Below are 14,791 nucleotides of genomic sequence, written 5' to 3'. Positions count from 1 at the left end.
TCCAGAGCTGCTCCTTATCCTGGGAATTCTGGGAAGCAGTGATTGGGTTGGGGTTTAATGAGCACCTGCTGTGAAAATGCTGTCTGAGGAACATGCCAGTCTTTGGTTTAGCTTTGGAAGGATTTGGCAGAGTCACTCCCAACTGCTCTGGGAGCAGCTTTGGTCCTTGGCTGGAGCTGAGGCTTTGGAAACTCCAGTGGTTCTGCTCAGCTTGGTTTGCTCTGCTGGCACATGGAACTGCCCCCTCCTCAGTTCCTGCTCCTCCTGCCCTTTGGTGTGGCCTGGGGGACCTTCCCCTCCTCAGTTCCTGCTCCTCCTGCCCTTTGGTGTGGCCTGGGGGACCTTCCCCTCCTCAGTTCCTGCTCCTCCTGCCCTTTGGTGTGGCCTGGGGGACCTTCCCCTCCTCAGTTCCTGCTCCTCCTGCCCTTTGGTGTGGCCTGGGGGACCTTCCCCTCCTCAGTTCCTGCTCCTCCTGCCCATTGGTGTGGCCTGGGGGACCTTCCCCTCCTCAATTCCTGCTCCTCCTGCCCTTTGGTGTGGCCTGGGGGACCTTCCCCTCCTCAATTCCTGCTCCTCCTGCCCATTGTCCATCCAGGTGTGGGCTGGGGGACCTTCCCCTCCTCAATTCCTGCTCCTCCTGCCCTTTGGTGTGTCCTGGGGGACCTTCCCCTCCTCAGTTCCTGCTCCTCCTGCCCTTTGGTGTGGCCTGGGGGACCTTCCCCTCCTCAATTCCTGCTCCTCCTGCCCTTTGGTGTGGGTTGGGGGACCTTCCCCTCCTCAGCTCCTGCTCCTCCTGCCCATTGTCCATCCAGGTGTGTCCTGGGGGACCTTCCCCTCCTCAGTTCCTGCTCCTCCTGCCCATTGTCCATCCAGGTGTGTCCTGGGGGACCTTCCCCTCCTCAATTCCTGCTCCTCCTGCCCTTTGGTGTGGCCTGGGGGACCTTCCCCTCCTCAGCTCCTGCTCCTCCTGCCCATTGGTGTGGCCTGGGGGACCTTCCCCTCCTCTTCCCACCTGAACACAGCCCGTGTTCTGGACCACCCCAAGGGCAGGTGTTGCTCCTGGTCCCCTCCAGCCCCTGATGTGGGTGGTTTGTGGTCCAGCCCCCAGGTTTATTGCCCTGGTTGGGGTTCCAGCAGCACGTGCTGTGCAGGGGCTCAGCCTCAGTGTGGGCCCAGCCCAGAAAGCAGCTTTGAAGACGTTCTTGTCAAATGTTTTCAGCTGCTCCCAGGCTCTTCCTCACACTGTCAAGGGCTTTCAGTGTCTCCTGTTCTTCCCTTTGCTTTAAATAGAGTTTTACAGACACACAACTGACAGGCTCCTGTCTGGAGGAATTTCCAGGCCAGTCTAATTAAATCCCTTGCTGTTCTGCTCCACAAGGAATTGTAAATAATAATAATGTCTCTTGACACATGGAGTGGCACTTCATCTTCAAAGCACTTTGCAGATCTCAACAAAAGAAAATATTAGAAAAATCAGATTGCGTTATAAAATAAAATACTAATAAAATTTATCCTGCTCAGATGATCAGCCTTTGAGCCCCTCCAGACCCCCTGGCTCGGGCAGCATTCCCTGGGACACACAGTTGTCCCTCCATGTGTGCCCTGTCCTGTGTCACATGGAGGGGGCAGAGCTGATGGGCAGCCTGGCCGGGGACCCTCCTGTCCCCTCCCTGTGCAGTGAACTGTGGCAAATGGAGCCAGGAGCAGGATGAAGGCTAAAGGGCCCTGGCAGGAAAGCAGCATCCCAGTGCCATCCCTGTGCCATCCCAGTGCCATCCCAGAGCCATCCCAGAGCCATCCCAGTGCCATCCCAGTGCCATCCCAGAGCCATCCCAGAGCCATCCCAGTGCCATCCCTGTGCCATCCCAGTGCCATCCCACAGCCATCCCAGAGCCATCCCAGTGCCATCCCTGTGCCATCCCAGTGCCATCCCACAGCCATCCCTGTGCCAGAGCCTCTGCTGGGGCTCCAGGGCTGATGGAGGGAGAGCCCCAGGGCTGATGGAGGAAGAGCTCCAGGGGTGGAGGGGGAGTCCAGGGATGGAGGAAGAGCTCCAGGGGTGGAGGGAGAACCCCAGGGATGGAGGGGGAGTCCAGGGATGGAGGGAGAGCTCCAGGGGTGGAGGGAGAGTCCAGGGATGGAGGAAGAGCTCCAGGGGTGGAGGGAGAGTCCAGGGGTGGAGGAAGAGCTCCAGGGGTGGAGGAAGAACCCCAGGGATGGAGGGGGAGTCCAGGGATGGGCACAATGGGATTCACTCAAGGGCAGGTCTTCAGTGCTCTCTGTGGGTCCTGGTGATGTGGAAGCCAAGGGGCAGGAGTTGTTGTGTTTCCTGGAATTCTCCTTTGAATTCCCAATCTCTGGCTCTCTGGGTGTGTTTAAGCATAAAAAATAAACACATTTTATTTGGATTTAATTGCACCAGAATCTTTGTAGGAAGTTGGATCAGAATCTTTCTAGGATCTCTCCTACAACTGTGAACTTCTCTTAGAGCAAACATTCCTCTGGTGGGAGGTGTCTCTGCCCATGGTAGGGGTTGGACCTGGATGTCCTTGAGGTCCCTTCCAACCCCAACCATTCCGTGGTTCATTCTGTACCATCCCATCCAGCAGCTCTCCCATTCTGCCCACGGCCAGTGCCCCTCTCTCTGCTGTCTGTGCCCAGCCTGGTGGTTGGCACTGTCCATATGTGGGATTCCAGCAGGAATTCAGCCCCTTTGCAGGGTGGGGAGGTGGCACAGCCCAGCTGGGGCTGCAGGAGGGAGCAGGAGCTGCTGTGCTGGCCCTGGGGGCACCCTGTGCCACCCTAACCCTAACCCAGCCCTTCATGTGGGGCCTCAGGGGGAGGCAAAGCTCATTAATTCTTCTGCTTTCCTGGGATTATCTGGGAAGGCCCAGCCAGAGGGTATTTCAGTTCCCAGCTCTGGGCAGGGACACGCAGCCCATCACGTGCCCCAGCCCTGGGCACAGCAGGGCCTGCAGCCCCAGGTTAAACTGGAACAATATTTAGGTGTTATCAGAGGTTCTGGTGGGTTTCCATCCCCATGGAATCCCCTCCTGCTCTCCTGAGAACAAATCTGAGCAAACTGCTGTGCCCCCTGATTGGGCTGTGCTGGTGGCACTGCCCTGTTTTGTGATGTAAAACAAACCCAGCCCCCCAAAGCCATTTTTCCTCTTGCTCTTCCTCAATCCCTTGATTATTATTAGGCTGTTGAGAGTCTCTGGGAATCTCTGTCCACTTTGCCATGAACTCTCTGCCTCCCTGGTTCCTCCAGGTACCCCCAGGCACCAGGTTGTTGCTTTTATACACCAGCAACCTGTTTTTAATTAATTCTTCCCTCTGTGTGTTAACACTGGGATTGCTTTTATTAGCTTTTGCTTAATTAGCCAGTTCTGCACTGAATTAAGGGTCATCTTCAGGGATGTCTTTTGAGGCACACTCTGAATTTCCTCTCCCAAGCTCCAGTCTTGCATGGATTGTTAGTGTAAGTGAAAGGGAAAATATTAAAAGCATAGAAACATATATTGGCAGGAGAGTGGAGAATGTTGTTTTAGGGGATGAAAGGAGGAGTCAGTGTCAGTATTTTTGTGTTTCCTTGCAGAAGAAACTGGAATCAGTTGGAACCTTTAATGTTGTCCATAGAAAAGTTGAAAAATTCAGGTCTCCTTAAAATGAAAATAAAGCTCAACAGTCACTGGGCTGGGTGGGAGTTTTGAGCCTCTCACTGAGTCTGTCCAAGCCAAAGCTTTGGGACTGGTGGGTTTGGTTCTTTAGTGCAGCTGAGCAGTGTGGGGTGAGCCCATCCCTGACCCCACAGGTGTATCAGGACACTGAATTCCTGTTCTTCTGCTTCTTGTTTGGAAGGGTTGGATCAAACAGTCAAATCTGAGTACTCTGCTCTGTGGTTTGACCCCAGTCCTGCTCCCTGCCCGGCTCCGAGTGTCACATCCTGCAACAGTCTGCTTTAAATGTCTCAGTGCTCTGACTGTGTCCCTCCCTGCTCCCATCCAGTGTTCCCAGGAGGAGTCATGGATGAGAAGTTGTCCTACAAGGAGTTCCTGGAGCGCCACGACTCGTGGGCGGAGGAGCGGGAGCTGCGCTTCGAGTCCCAGCCGCTGTTCAGGCCCCTGGAAATGGCTGGTAGGGCTGGCAGGGCAGGGTGCCCACCCTGGGGGGGCCTGTCTGTGCCCTGGGGGGGGTCTCTGCTCCCTCCCACCCCCCAGGCACTCATGCCCTGCAGAGCCTGGGCAGCTGGGCTGGGCTAAGGGACCCTCGGGCAGGGCACAGGCAGCTCTGCCCTGGGTGGGATGTGGGTCTGCTGGAGGGCAGGGAGGGCCCACAGAGGGATCTGACAGGCTGGGCCGTGGGATCCAACGGTGTGAGGGTCTGCAGAGCCAAGCTTGGGTCCTGCCCTTGGCTCTCAACAACCCCCTGGAACACTCCAGGACTGGGGAAGAGCAGCTGGAAAGCTGGGAAATGACCTGGGGGTGCTGGTGACAGTGGCTGGACATGAGCCAGGTGTGCCCAGGTGGCCAAGGACACCTGGTTTGTGTCTGGTGTGGGCACAGGGCAGTGCCCATCCCTGTGCTGGCACTGCTGGGGCACCTCCAGTGCTGGGGCAGTTCTGGGACCGTGCCCTGGGCTGGTGATCACAGTGGGGTTGGATCAAGGGTTGGACTTGATGATCTCCGAGGTCTTTTCCAACCCAATCCATTCTATGGATGTGGCACTGAGTGAGAATCCACCACATCTTGATCCAACCCTACTGTGATCACCAGCCCAGGGCACGGAGTGCCCTGGGCTGGTGATCACAGTGGGGTTGGATCAAGTCGGGGTTGGATCAAGTCGGGGTGATCACAGTGGGGTTGGATCAAGGGTTGGACTTGTTGATCTCAGAGGTCTTTTCCAACCCAATCCATGCTATGATTCTGTGTCACCCCTGGGTGGTGTCCTGACCTCTCTGTGTCTCCTCAGACCCCTTCAACATGCACAGAGGGGACGACCTGCCGGATTTGTCCTTCCCCACCGACATGAGGAACGTGCCCCTGTTCCCAGGCCATGCTGATGCTTCCAGAGACATCCTGGGTGAGCTCCTCCTGCCCTCCCTCCTCACCATTTCCCCCTCAGGCTCAAACTGGGGGAGTTTCTCTGTGGACTTTCATATGCTGAAAATTATTCTGTCCATAAATTCAGTTTTTTTCATGGCTAAACCCCAAATAGACATGAAGTGTTTCCCAGAGTGGTCTTTGGGGTATGAACTATTGCATTTTTATATTAATATTGGATTATTAAGTGTTTGTTAGCAGGAATTCATGGGAAGCAGAAAGCTAAAGGGAAGTAAATTGCCTGTTTAGTGTCCTCCACCTTGTTAAAAAGTTCTGTATAAATACAGAATTTATGGTATGGAAAGGAGAACAAACAGGTTGGCTACAAACTGGAACTAACCTGGTGAGCAGGAGAGCCCTTTGTCTGAGTTGTGTAGACTTGAACTTCAGGAGGGGGGTCTGTGGGGCTGGTGATGACCCAAAGCCTTTGTTTCCTCAGCCCCACACGGGCCTGTGCTGGTCCCTGAGCAGCCCTTCCTGGGGCCCAGCTATTCCCCTGCAGAGGCTCTGGACCCCTCAGCCTTCGTGGGCCTGGAGCCCAGCACACAATTCCTGCAGGACAAAGCAGGTGAGGCCTCGTGGTTTGCTCCTGCTGGGTGGGGTTGGAGGGTTTGCAGCTGGAAAATCTCAGTTTAGGGGTGGTAAAGAATCTTCAGGGGGAGTTGATACATAAACTGAGTCCAGATTAGAAAGTTTCCTCTCGTTTACAGGACTGTATAGACTCTGTTTTGACTAATTAACACTTCTTTAAATTCCTTTGACTGAGGCTTTTTGTTGTCTGGGAATAACACTTTGATTTATCAGGATTTCGATCCAACTCTTGGGGGGAAGGAGTGATATATTAATTAATTAAAAAATCTTTAATATTCCGTCCTCTCAGAGTAAGACAATGCAACAATTCCTCCCCTGTGCCATTTTCTCTGGGCTTTCCTTTAATGGTGCAATTTCACTTTGTCTTGGTTCTGTGTGAGTGGTCAGGGGAGCAACCTGTCCATGGGGCTGCTGAGCTCCAGAGCCCCTTCCAGCCCAAACCATGTTTGGATTCTGTATCAGGAGGTCCCACAGTGGTTGAGGGTGGAAGGAGAGTCGTGCAGGTCACCTTGTCCAGCCCCTGCTCGAGCAGGGCCACCCAGAGCCCCTTGCCCAGGAGAACTGAGGACAGGAACCCTTCTCTGGGTCACTTTTGGCTTCTTCTCATACTTTATTTTGGGTCCAATAACATCAGGTTTGTCTTGCTGATTCCACCCCTTCTCTGGTGGGACCTTTCCCTGGCACTGGGACAGAAGAACAGGATCTCTGGTACCTTAACCAGAGGGAACTGAACCATCACCTGAGAATGGGCTCCCAAAGCAGAGTCAAGGTTCAGCTGGAGAAGTGAAAGCACTTTCAGGGGCAGGGCTGGACTGTGCTTGTTTTCCACAGGTCCTGAAGAATATTGGATGGGAGCTCAGCAGGACATGAAGGGACCAGATGCCTCTTTCTTTGTTGAGCCACCAGGTAAGGACAGTTTTGGGGTGATGTGCAGGAGCTGGGGGGGGTTTCTGAGCAGCAGAAACAGCTTCTCTCCTTGTCTGCTGGAGCAGAGCCAAGGGGGAGCTGCCCAAGGAAAACACTCCTGCTGCTTCTCAAGTCAGTTTAGGGTGGAAATGCACTTTTGAGAAACTGGGAATGGCTTCAAACTGAAAGGGAGTGGGGATAGGTGGGATATTGGGAAGGGATTCCTGGCTGGGAGGGTGGGCAGGGACTGGGATGGATTTCCCAGAGCAGCTGTGGCTGCCCCAGCCCTGGGAGTGTCCAAGACCAGGTTGGAGCACCCTGGGACAGTGAGAGGTGTCCCTGCCCAATGGCAGGGGTGCCACTGGAGGGGCTTGAATGTCCTTTCCAACCCAAACCATTCTGGGATTAAGTTTCTGGTCCCAGCTAAAGCTCTGCAGCTCCACTGGGACATTATTCCATGGTGATGTGTGTGCATTGCAAAACTGGATCCCCAGTGGGATTTCTGCTGCTGCTTTTGGTGAAGAAGCTGAGAAGGGAACAGTTCCCACTGGTGCTGGTGGTGCTGGAGCTCTGGTGGCTCCCCCTGGGGCTTGGGTGGCTCTGGGGGCTCTATCACAGCACTGCTCCCTGTCCTGCTGCCCTCCCATTCCCTCAGCATTCCCTCAGCATTCCCTCCCATCCCTCCCATCCCTCCCATTCCCTCAGCATTCCCTCCCATTGCCTCCCATCCCTCCCATCCCTCCTATTCCCTTAGCAGGCCCTCAGCATTCCCTCCCATTGCCTCCCATTCCCTCCCATCCCTCTCATTCCCTCCCATTCCCTCCCATCCCTCTCATTCCCTCCCATTCCCTCCCATCCCTCTCATTCCCTCCCATTCCCTCCCATTCCCTCCCATCCCTCTCATTCCCTCCCATTCCCTCCCATCCCTCTCATTCCCTCCCATTCCCTCCCATTCCCTCCCATTCCCTCAGCATTCCCTCCCATTGCCTCCCATCCCTCCCATTCCCTCCCATTCCCTCAGCATTCCCTCCCATTGCCTCCCATCCCTCCCATTGCCTCCCATTCCCTCCCATTCCCTCCCATTCCTTCAGCATTCCCTCAGCATTCCCTCAGCATTCCCTCCCATTCCTCCCATTGCCTCACATCCCTCCCATTCCCTCCCATTCCCTGGGGATTGTCCCCGGTATTGCCCAGAGGGATTTCCCAGAAGGGACAATAAGAGGTGAGAAGGGACAATAAGAGGCGATGGCGTTTCCTCTGCCCTGGGGAGGCTGCAGGGGCAGCTGAGCCCCCCTGGCACCTCTGGGGTGGGGGCACTCCCCTGCCACAGGGCAGGACCCTGTCTGGGGGGCGTTCCCAGGTGCCTCACCCTCCCTGGTTGTGTTTGGCAGTGCCCCCCTCTGCGCCAGAGGCCATCAGGACGAGTCTGCCCGAGAGCCCCCCGGCCGTGGCACGTGGCACTGTCCCTGTGGCTGGCACAGCGTCCCCTGGCACAGCATCCCCTGGCACAGCGTCCCCAGCAGAGCCTGCAGCTGCCCAGGCACCACCAGGTGAGCTCTCCAGCCCCAGGGCTGCTGCTGCCCCATTGGGGTCACCCTTTTATCCCATTGGGGTCACCCTTTGCAGGTTAAGGGGGTGTGTTAATGAGGGTCAGGAGAGCTCGGGCACAGCAGCATCACAAGGCTTGGTCACAAGGCTTCATCAGAGGGGTTGATCACAAGGCTTACAGGAGTTTATTTTGAGTTTATTTAGAGCTTATTTTCAATTACAGCTTCACTTTTTATGTACTCTCATATCCAATATGTCATGGCACTGTTGGTTGGTCCGTTCACCCAACAGACATGGAGAGATCCTACGAGGTATCCACATTCTCCAGGTGGTTCTCTGCTCATTAAGGTGCCTTCATTAATTACCTCAGTCACCAGGAGATGCACAGACACACTGTCACCCTCCCCACTGCCCCTCCAGAGCCCCTGTGGTGCTGGAGGGACAGGGAGCTGCCTGTTCTGGGGGGAAAACAGGGAAGGATTGGCAGACCCCACTGGGGCCAAAGGCTGGGGGTCCCTGCAAGGGTTGGGCAGAGGCAGCAGCTTTGCCTGCTCAGCCCCTGGTGCCAGGACAGCCCCTGGTGCCAGGACAGCTCCTGGTGCCTGCCCAGGAACCATGGAATGAGCCTTTACTGTCTCCACATTTTACAAAGGTGTGTCAAGAACGTGGTTCCAACCTGGAATCCTGGAATGGGCTGGGTTGGAAAAGCCCTCCAGGATTGAGCCCACCTGTTCCCCCAGCACTGCCAAGGCCACCACTGAGCATGTCCCAGGCCCCACAGGCCTGACCTGTGTAGAAATACCTTCAAACCTGTCTGTTTTAAAGGCTCTCTTAAAAAAAAAAAGGGTTTAAAGGTATTTATGTAGAGAATCAGACTGGTGGGACCAGTTGTTGTCCAGTTTCCTAATGCTGTATTCCACTAATTCCCATAATCCACCAGGGATTTATTGTATTTATTGATGTTATTTGTTTTATTTATGGTCTTGTTGATCTGTCAAATCACAGTCCTGTGATTTTCTTTTGGAGAAGATCATGATGTCCCTTGAAAAACCCCAACAAAGGCAAACCCAAAGGAGGACTGGGAATGAGGGATCTTGGGTTGGTTCACTGAAATACTCATTTTATCTCAATGGATCCTTCAGTACCACTTCAAAAGGGATTTTTTTTGCCTTTTTCTTGTCTATTTTTGACTTCAGTTTAAGGATCTTATTTAGATTTAATACATTTCCCTTGGCTGGGGAGAATATTTTTAGATGTGACTCAAAGAAATCCGTAGCAGTTTTATTTTTGTAGCATCTGCTCTGCCCCAGGTGGGAGATGTTCAGGTGCTGGTGCTGCAGGACAGGAGGGATGGCAGAGCTCAGGGCTGTGCAGGTTGGGAGCTGGGGGGAAATCCAGAGCTCCTGGCCCTGAGAATTTGTACAAAGTTCCCTCTAGACAAGAAATGTGAAACAAAAACTGACTGAAAAACCTCCTTTAAGGGGATTGGAGGAAAACAGCAGCTGAAATTGCACAGGTTTGATTGTGCTGTGAATGTTGGTTTGGAATTACCAGCTCGGTGTTTTAGGGGGTTGTATGTGGGAAATGAAGGAGGCCAATTTGGTCATGAGGGAATGGAGGGATTTGGGGATTCACAGCAAGACTTTTGTGCCAGGAGTGCCTTAAAATGCAGCCCCAAACCCACCACTGACAGCACAGCCCGTGGGCAAAGGGAGGTCTCTGTGGCTCTGGGTGTGCCAGGAGCTGCTCCTGGAATTCCCAGCTGGGCTCAGGCTCTGGGTGTCCCAGGGGTTGCCATTGGAATTCCCAGCTGGGCTCAGGCCCTGGGGTGTCCCAGGAGCTGCTCCTGGAATTCCCAGCTGGGCTCAGGCTCTGGGTGTCCCAGGGGTTGCCATTGGAATTCCCAGCTGGGCTCAGGCTCTGGAGTGTCCCAGGGGTTGTTGTTGGAATTCCCAGCTGGGCTCAGGCTCTGGGGTGTCCCAGGAGCTGCTCCTGGAATTCCCAGCTGGGCTCAGGCCCTGGGGTGTCCCAGGGGTTGCCATTGGAATTCCCAGCTGGGCTCAGGCTCTGGGTGTCCCAGGAGTTGCCATTGGAATTCCCAGCTGGGCTCAGGCCCTGGGGTGTCCCAGGAGTTGCTGTTGGAATTCCCAGCTGGGCTCAGGCTCTGGGGTTGTTGTTGGAATTCCCAGCGGGGCTCAGGCTCTGGGTGTCCCAGGGGTTGCTGTTGGAATTCCCAGCTGGGCTCAGGCCCTGGGGTGTCCCAGGGGTTGCCATTGGAATTCCCAGCTGGGCTCAGGCCCTGGGGTGTCCCAGAGGTTGTGCTGCTGTTGGAATTCCCAGCTGGGCCCACAAAGGTGACTCCACATGTTCTGTGTCCTGCTACAGAGGGAAGAACAGGCTGCCCAGAGCAGTTGTGGGTGCCCCAGCCCTGGGAGTGTCCAGGGCCAGGCTGGAGCACCCTGGGACAGTGGGAGGGGTCCCTGTCCATGGCAGGGGTGGCACTGGGTGGGCTTTGAGGTCCCCTCCAACCCATTCTGGGATTCTCTGCAACCCCTGGCTGTGATTCCCGTCTGTTCTGGAATGTGCTCCTGGCACTGGATGCAGCAACTCTGGCCCTCTGCCAGCTCCTTGGCATCAGAGGGGTTGTAAACAAACCCAGGCCATGGCTGGCTGCTCCGTGCCAGGGGCAGATGGATGTGCTGCCAGGGGCAGGGGTACAAACAGGGCCATGGGGCTGAGCAGGGGCAGCACCGGGAGCTGCAGGAGCACCAGGACAGGAGGGCACTGGGATCGGTGGGCTGGGGGTGCTGGGGGGCACAAGGAGGCACAAAGGCATGACCCACAGGGCAGGTGTGGCCAGCTGTGCCCCCACTGATGCTGTGCCCCCACTGATGCTGTGCCCCCACTGATGCTGTGCCCTGTGTCCAGCTGTGCCCCCACTGATGCTGTGCCCCCACTGATGCTGTGCCCTGTGTCCAGCTGTGCCCCCACTGATGCTGGGCCCCCACTGATGCTGTGCCCTGTGTCCAGCTGTGCCCCCACTGATGCTGTGCCCCCACTGATGCTGTGCCCTGTCTCCAGCTGTGCCCCCACTGATGCTGTGCCCCCACTGATGCCATGCCCTGTGTCCAGCTGTGCCCCCACTGATGCTGTGCCCCCACTGATGCCATGCCCTGTCTCCAGCTGTGCCCCCACTGATGCTGTGCCCCCACTGATGCCATGCCCTGTGTTCTGTGGCAGGTTCAGCCTCCGAGGCCGTGCCCGTTCCTGTGGAGAAACCTGGCTCTGTTCCTGCAGGAGACCCCAGCCCTGCCCAGGCTCTGGCACCTGCCCTGGCACCTGCAGGAGCAGCTGCCAACCCCTTCCAGGCCGTGGATGTTGGGGGTTCTCCTGCCCCTGAAGCCAAGTCTCCCAAAGCTGTCAATGACACGTCCAGCCTGGGCACAGACCTGACCTTCACCCCCACAGCAGGGCTGGGACCCCACCAGGCCACGGATTTGGGCTTTGCTCCAGAAGAAGGTTTGGGATCTCACCAGGGCATGGATCTGGGATTTGCTCCAGCAGAAGGTTTGGGATCTCACCATGCCATGGATTTGGGATTTGCTCCAGCAGAAGGTTTGGGATCCCACCAGGCCATGGATTTGGGATTTGCTCCAGCAGAAGGTTTGGGATCTCACCAGGGCATGGATTTGGGATTTGCCCCAGCAGCAGATGCAGAACCTCCCTATGCCTTGGATTTGGGCTTTGCCCCAGCAGAAGGTGTGGAGTCCCACCATGCCATGGATTTGGGCTTTGCCCCAGCAGCAGATGAGAAACCTCCCCATGGTGTGGATTTGGAGTTTGCCCCAGCAGCAGATGAGAAACCTCCCCATGGTGTGGATTTGGGCTTTGCCCCAGCAGCAGAAGTCAACCACCATCACCATGCCATGGATTTGGGCTTTGCGCCAGCATCAGATAAGGAATCTGACCACATTATGGGCTCTGAGTTTGCCCCAGCAGCAGAAGTCAATCACCACCACCATGCCATGGATTCTGGGTTTGCTCCTGCAGCAGAGCCCAAGCCCCTTCCCACCACAGATTCTGCAGCAGCTGAGCCTGGCCCTGCAGCTGACCCCAAAACTGCTGTGCCTGAGGAGCTGGTGACATCTGGGGCTGCCCTTAAGCAAGACAAGTCTCCCTTGGACCAGTCTCCTGCAGGTGAGTCTGTGCCAGTCCCAGAGCCACGGGATGGTAATTGGGTGGGAAAAGCCTCTGAGATCAGCCAGTTCAGCCATTGGTGTGCTCTGCACAGAACACCCTGAGGAGGTCTCAGGGTCTCAGTGCTGCTCTCAGGGGCACAGGAGGTGCCTCAGGGGGGTTTGGTTCACTTAGGAAATGTAAACCTGGGACTTCTGATTTGGTTTAGTTTTCACTGGCCACTCCCAGCAGTGTGGGGGGGGTTCAGGTGTTGGCTCCCCCTGTTAGTGCCTGTTTTGGTGTCACCACCATCCTCTGCCTGTTTTGGTGTCACCACCACCCTCAGCTCTGTGTGGGGTTCAGGGCAGCCCCAGGGACGTGTTGGCTCCCTCTGTTAGTGCCTGTTTTGGTGTCACCACCACCCTCAGCTCTGTGTGGGATTCAGGGCAGCCCCAGGGACGTGTTGGCTCCCTCTGTTAGTGCCTGTTTTGGTGTCACTCCATCCTGAGCTCTGTGTGGGGTTCAGGGCAGCCCCAGAGACATGTTGGCTCCCTCTGTTAGTGCCTGTTTTGGTGTCACTCCATCCTGAGCTCTATGTGCGGTTCAGGGCAGCCCCAGAGACATGTTGGTTCCTCCTGTTAGTGCCTGTTTTGGTGTCACCACCACCCTCAGCTCTGTGGGGTGTTCAGGGCAGCCCCAGGGACGTGTTGGCTCCTCCTGTTTGTACCTGTTTTGGTGTCACCACCTCCCTCAGCTCCACTGACACCTCCAGAGTCCTGTAGGACACAGTTTGCTCACACAGGTCCTTGAGAACAGTTCCTGAGGAGTCTGATGTGGGGCCTTTCCTTGGGCTGGCTTTGGGTGTCCCAGTGCTGAGGGGGCAGTTTTGCTTTCCCATGCTGGAGGTGGCAGGTTTGTTGTGCTGCTTGGACCTCTCCAGGGATGGAATTCCCCATCCCACCATCCTTTGGGAGGGAAAATTGCCTCCAAAATTATATTTATTTTATATTCCTGAAATGCAACAGCCAGTCCTGGGCAGAGGCAGCACCTGTGGATGGATTGCAGAGGTCAGAGCGAGGGGTTTTCTCTCTTACTTTCTAATATCTTTAGTTTAATGATAAGAATAAATTTCAAGAGAGAAGTTTTAACAAAAAACCCCTACTAGAATGTCATGACTGAGAGGCCCAGGTGGGTGAGTGAAAGGGAAAATACAAGGCAGTACAGGAAGGAAGAAAGAGCCTAAAAATTGGATTCTCACTGTTTTGGAAGTGAAGAAAAACTTGTTACTTGTGGGAAATAAGAATTAAATGAGAAAGTAATTTTTATCTTGGTTAATCTGATCAAAATTGAAAATCTGACTTTTTAATTCTTTACAGAAGCAACAGCAAAGGTGGAACAAGAATGCAAAGTCCCTGAAGTTCGTGGGGATCATTTAGAGAATGGCACAGACACCAAACCCCCTCCCAGCCCCTGCAAGGAGCAAACCAACCACCCTCCCCAGCCAGCAGGTGGGAACTGCAAACCCAGGGGAAACTGGGCTCTCACCACAGGCAAAAAAAAGCAGCAAAAGTTGAATTTCAAGCCTGTTTTTAGTGTGTGCTGACACAGGGCTGTTACAATCCATGTTCACATCTGAAATTCCCTCCCTGTAACTTGTCTTTTCCTTCCCCATCCATGGTTGTTGTCCTGATGTCTGTCAGAGTTTTCCTTTCTATGTAAAATGTAGGCAGGGTTAATTCCAGGAGCACTGTTCTCCCTGTAATTGTGGCTTAGCAGTGGAAATTGGGTGTAATTCCCCGTGGCCAGGGCTGGGGGAGTGTCTGCAGGGTGGATTGCAAGGTGGAGGTGCATTCAGGATGCTCAGCAGCAGCCAGAGGGTCCAGAGGGATAATGGAGTTCACTCTGCTCCGAGTCCAGGGGAAGTTGGGACAGTCAGAGCTGGGGTGATTACAGAGAGGGAAAGGACCGAACACTCCCCCTGTGCCTGAGCCTGGAACAGTCTCTGTGCATCTTTTTCCTCCCCTTTGGCATGTCTGCAGAATACCAGATTGCTGCTTGGAACCAGACTGGGAGGAGATGATTCCTGGTGGAAACCATGTCTGAGGAACCTCCTTGCTGTTACACCCAAAAGAGCCCTGTCCTTCCCAGGGGCTGCTTGGCAGCTGCACCTCCCTGACTGCCCAGCCCTGACCCTCCTGTCCCCTTCTCCATCTTGCAGCTCCAGCAGAAGCACAAGAAGCTGTTGCACTGGACAATAAGGACCTTGCAGAGAAATCTGGCCCTGCTGTGGCTGTTGAGGCACCAAAGGAGCAGCCTGAGCACAACCACGTCCAACATGAGGAGCCTCAGCCAGGACAGGCCCTGCCAGAGCCCACAGGTAGGACAGGAGTGGTAATCCCATTTTCCAGGGACATTCTCTCCTCCCTGAACTGCTCTCCTTTCCCTCCTGGCTGTGGGGCCACCTGAGC

General features: G+C 55.2%; 1 protein-coding gene across 8 annotated transcripts in view; it reads left to right on the top strand.

Annotated features, from left to right (window-relative positions):
* MAP4 (microtubule associated protein 4) overlaps positions 1 to 14,791 on the top strand; it is a 179,841-nt gene that overhangs the window by 102,783 nt on the left and 62,267 nt on the right. For all 8 annotated transcript variants that reach the window (XM_071560317.1, XM_071560316.1, XM_071560321.1 and 5 more), the window contains 8 exons: positions 4,009 to 4,137; positions 4,972 to 5,082; positions 5,542 to 5,670; positions 6,525 to 6,599; positions 7,991 to 8,149; positions 11,388 to 12,344; positions 13,700 to 13,831; positions 14,542 to 14,700. In XM_071560317.1, coding sequence (XP_071416418.1) covers positions 4,009 to 4,137; positions 4,972 to 5,082; positions 5,542 to 5,670; positions 6,525 to 6,599; positions 7,991 to 8,149; positions 11,388 to 12,344; positions 13,700 to 13,831; positions 14,542 to 14,700 — 1,851 coding nt within the window. The remainder of the gene's footprint in view (positions 1 to 4,008; positions 4,138 to 4,971; positions 5,083 to 5,541; positions 5,671 to 6,524; positions 6,600 to 7,990; positions 8,150 to 11,387; positions 12,345 to 13,699; positions 13,832 to 14,541; positions 14,701 to 14,791) is intronic.

The sequence above is a fragment of the Pithys albifrons genome, chromosome 7, assembly GCF_047495875.1.
Source record: "Pithys albifrons albifrons isolate INPA30051 chromosome 7, PitAlb_v1, whole genome shotgun sequence".
Classification (NCBI taxonomy): Eukaryota; Metazoa; Chordata; class Aves; order Passeriformes; family Thamnophilidae; genus Pithys; species Pithys albifrons.
Note: the sequence above shows the minus strand (reverse complement) of the source record. Positions and strands in the feature narration are given on the sequence as shown.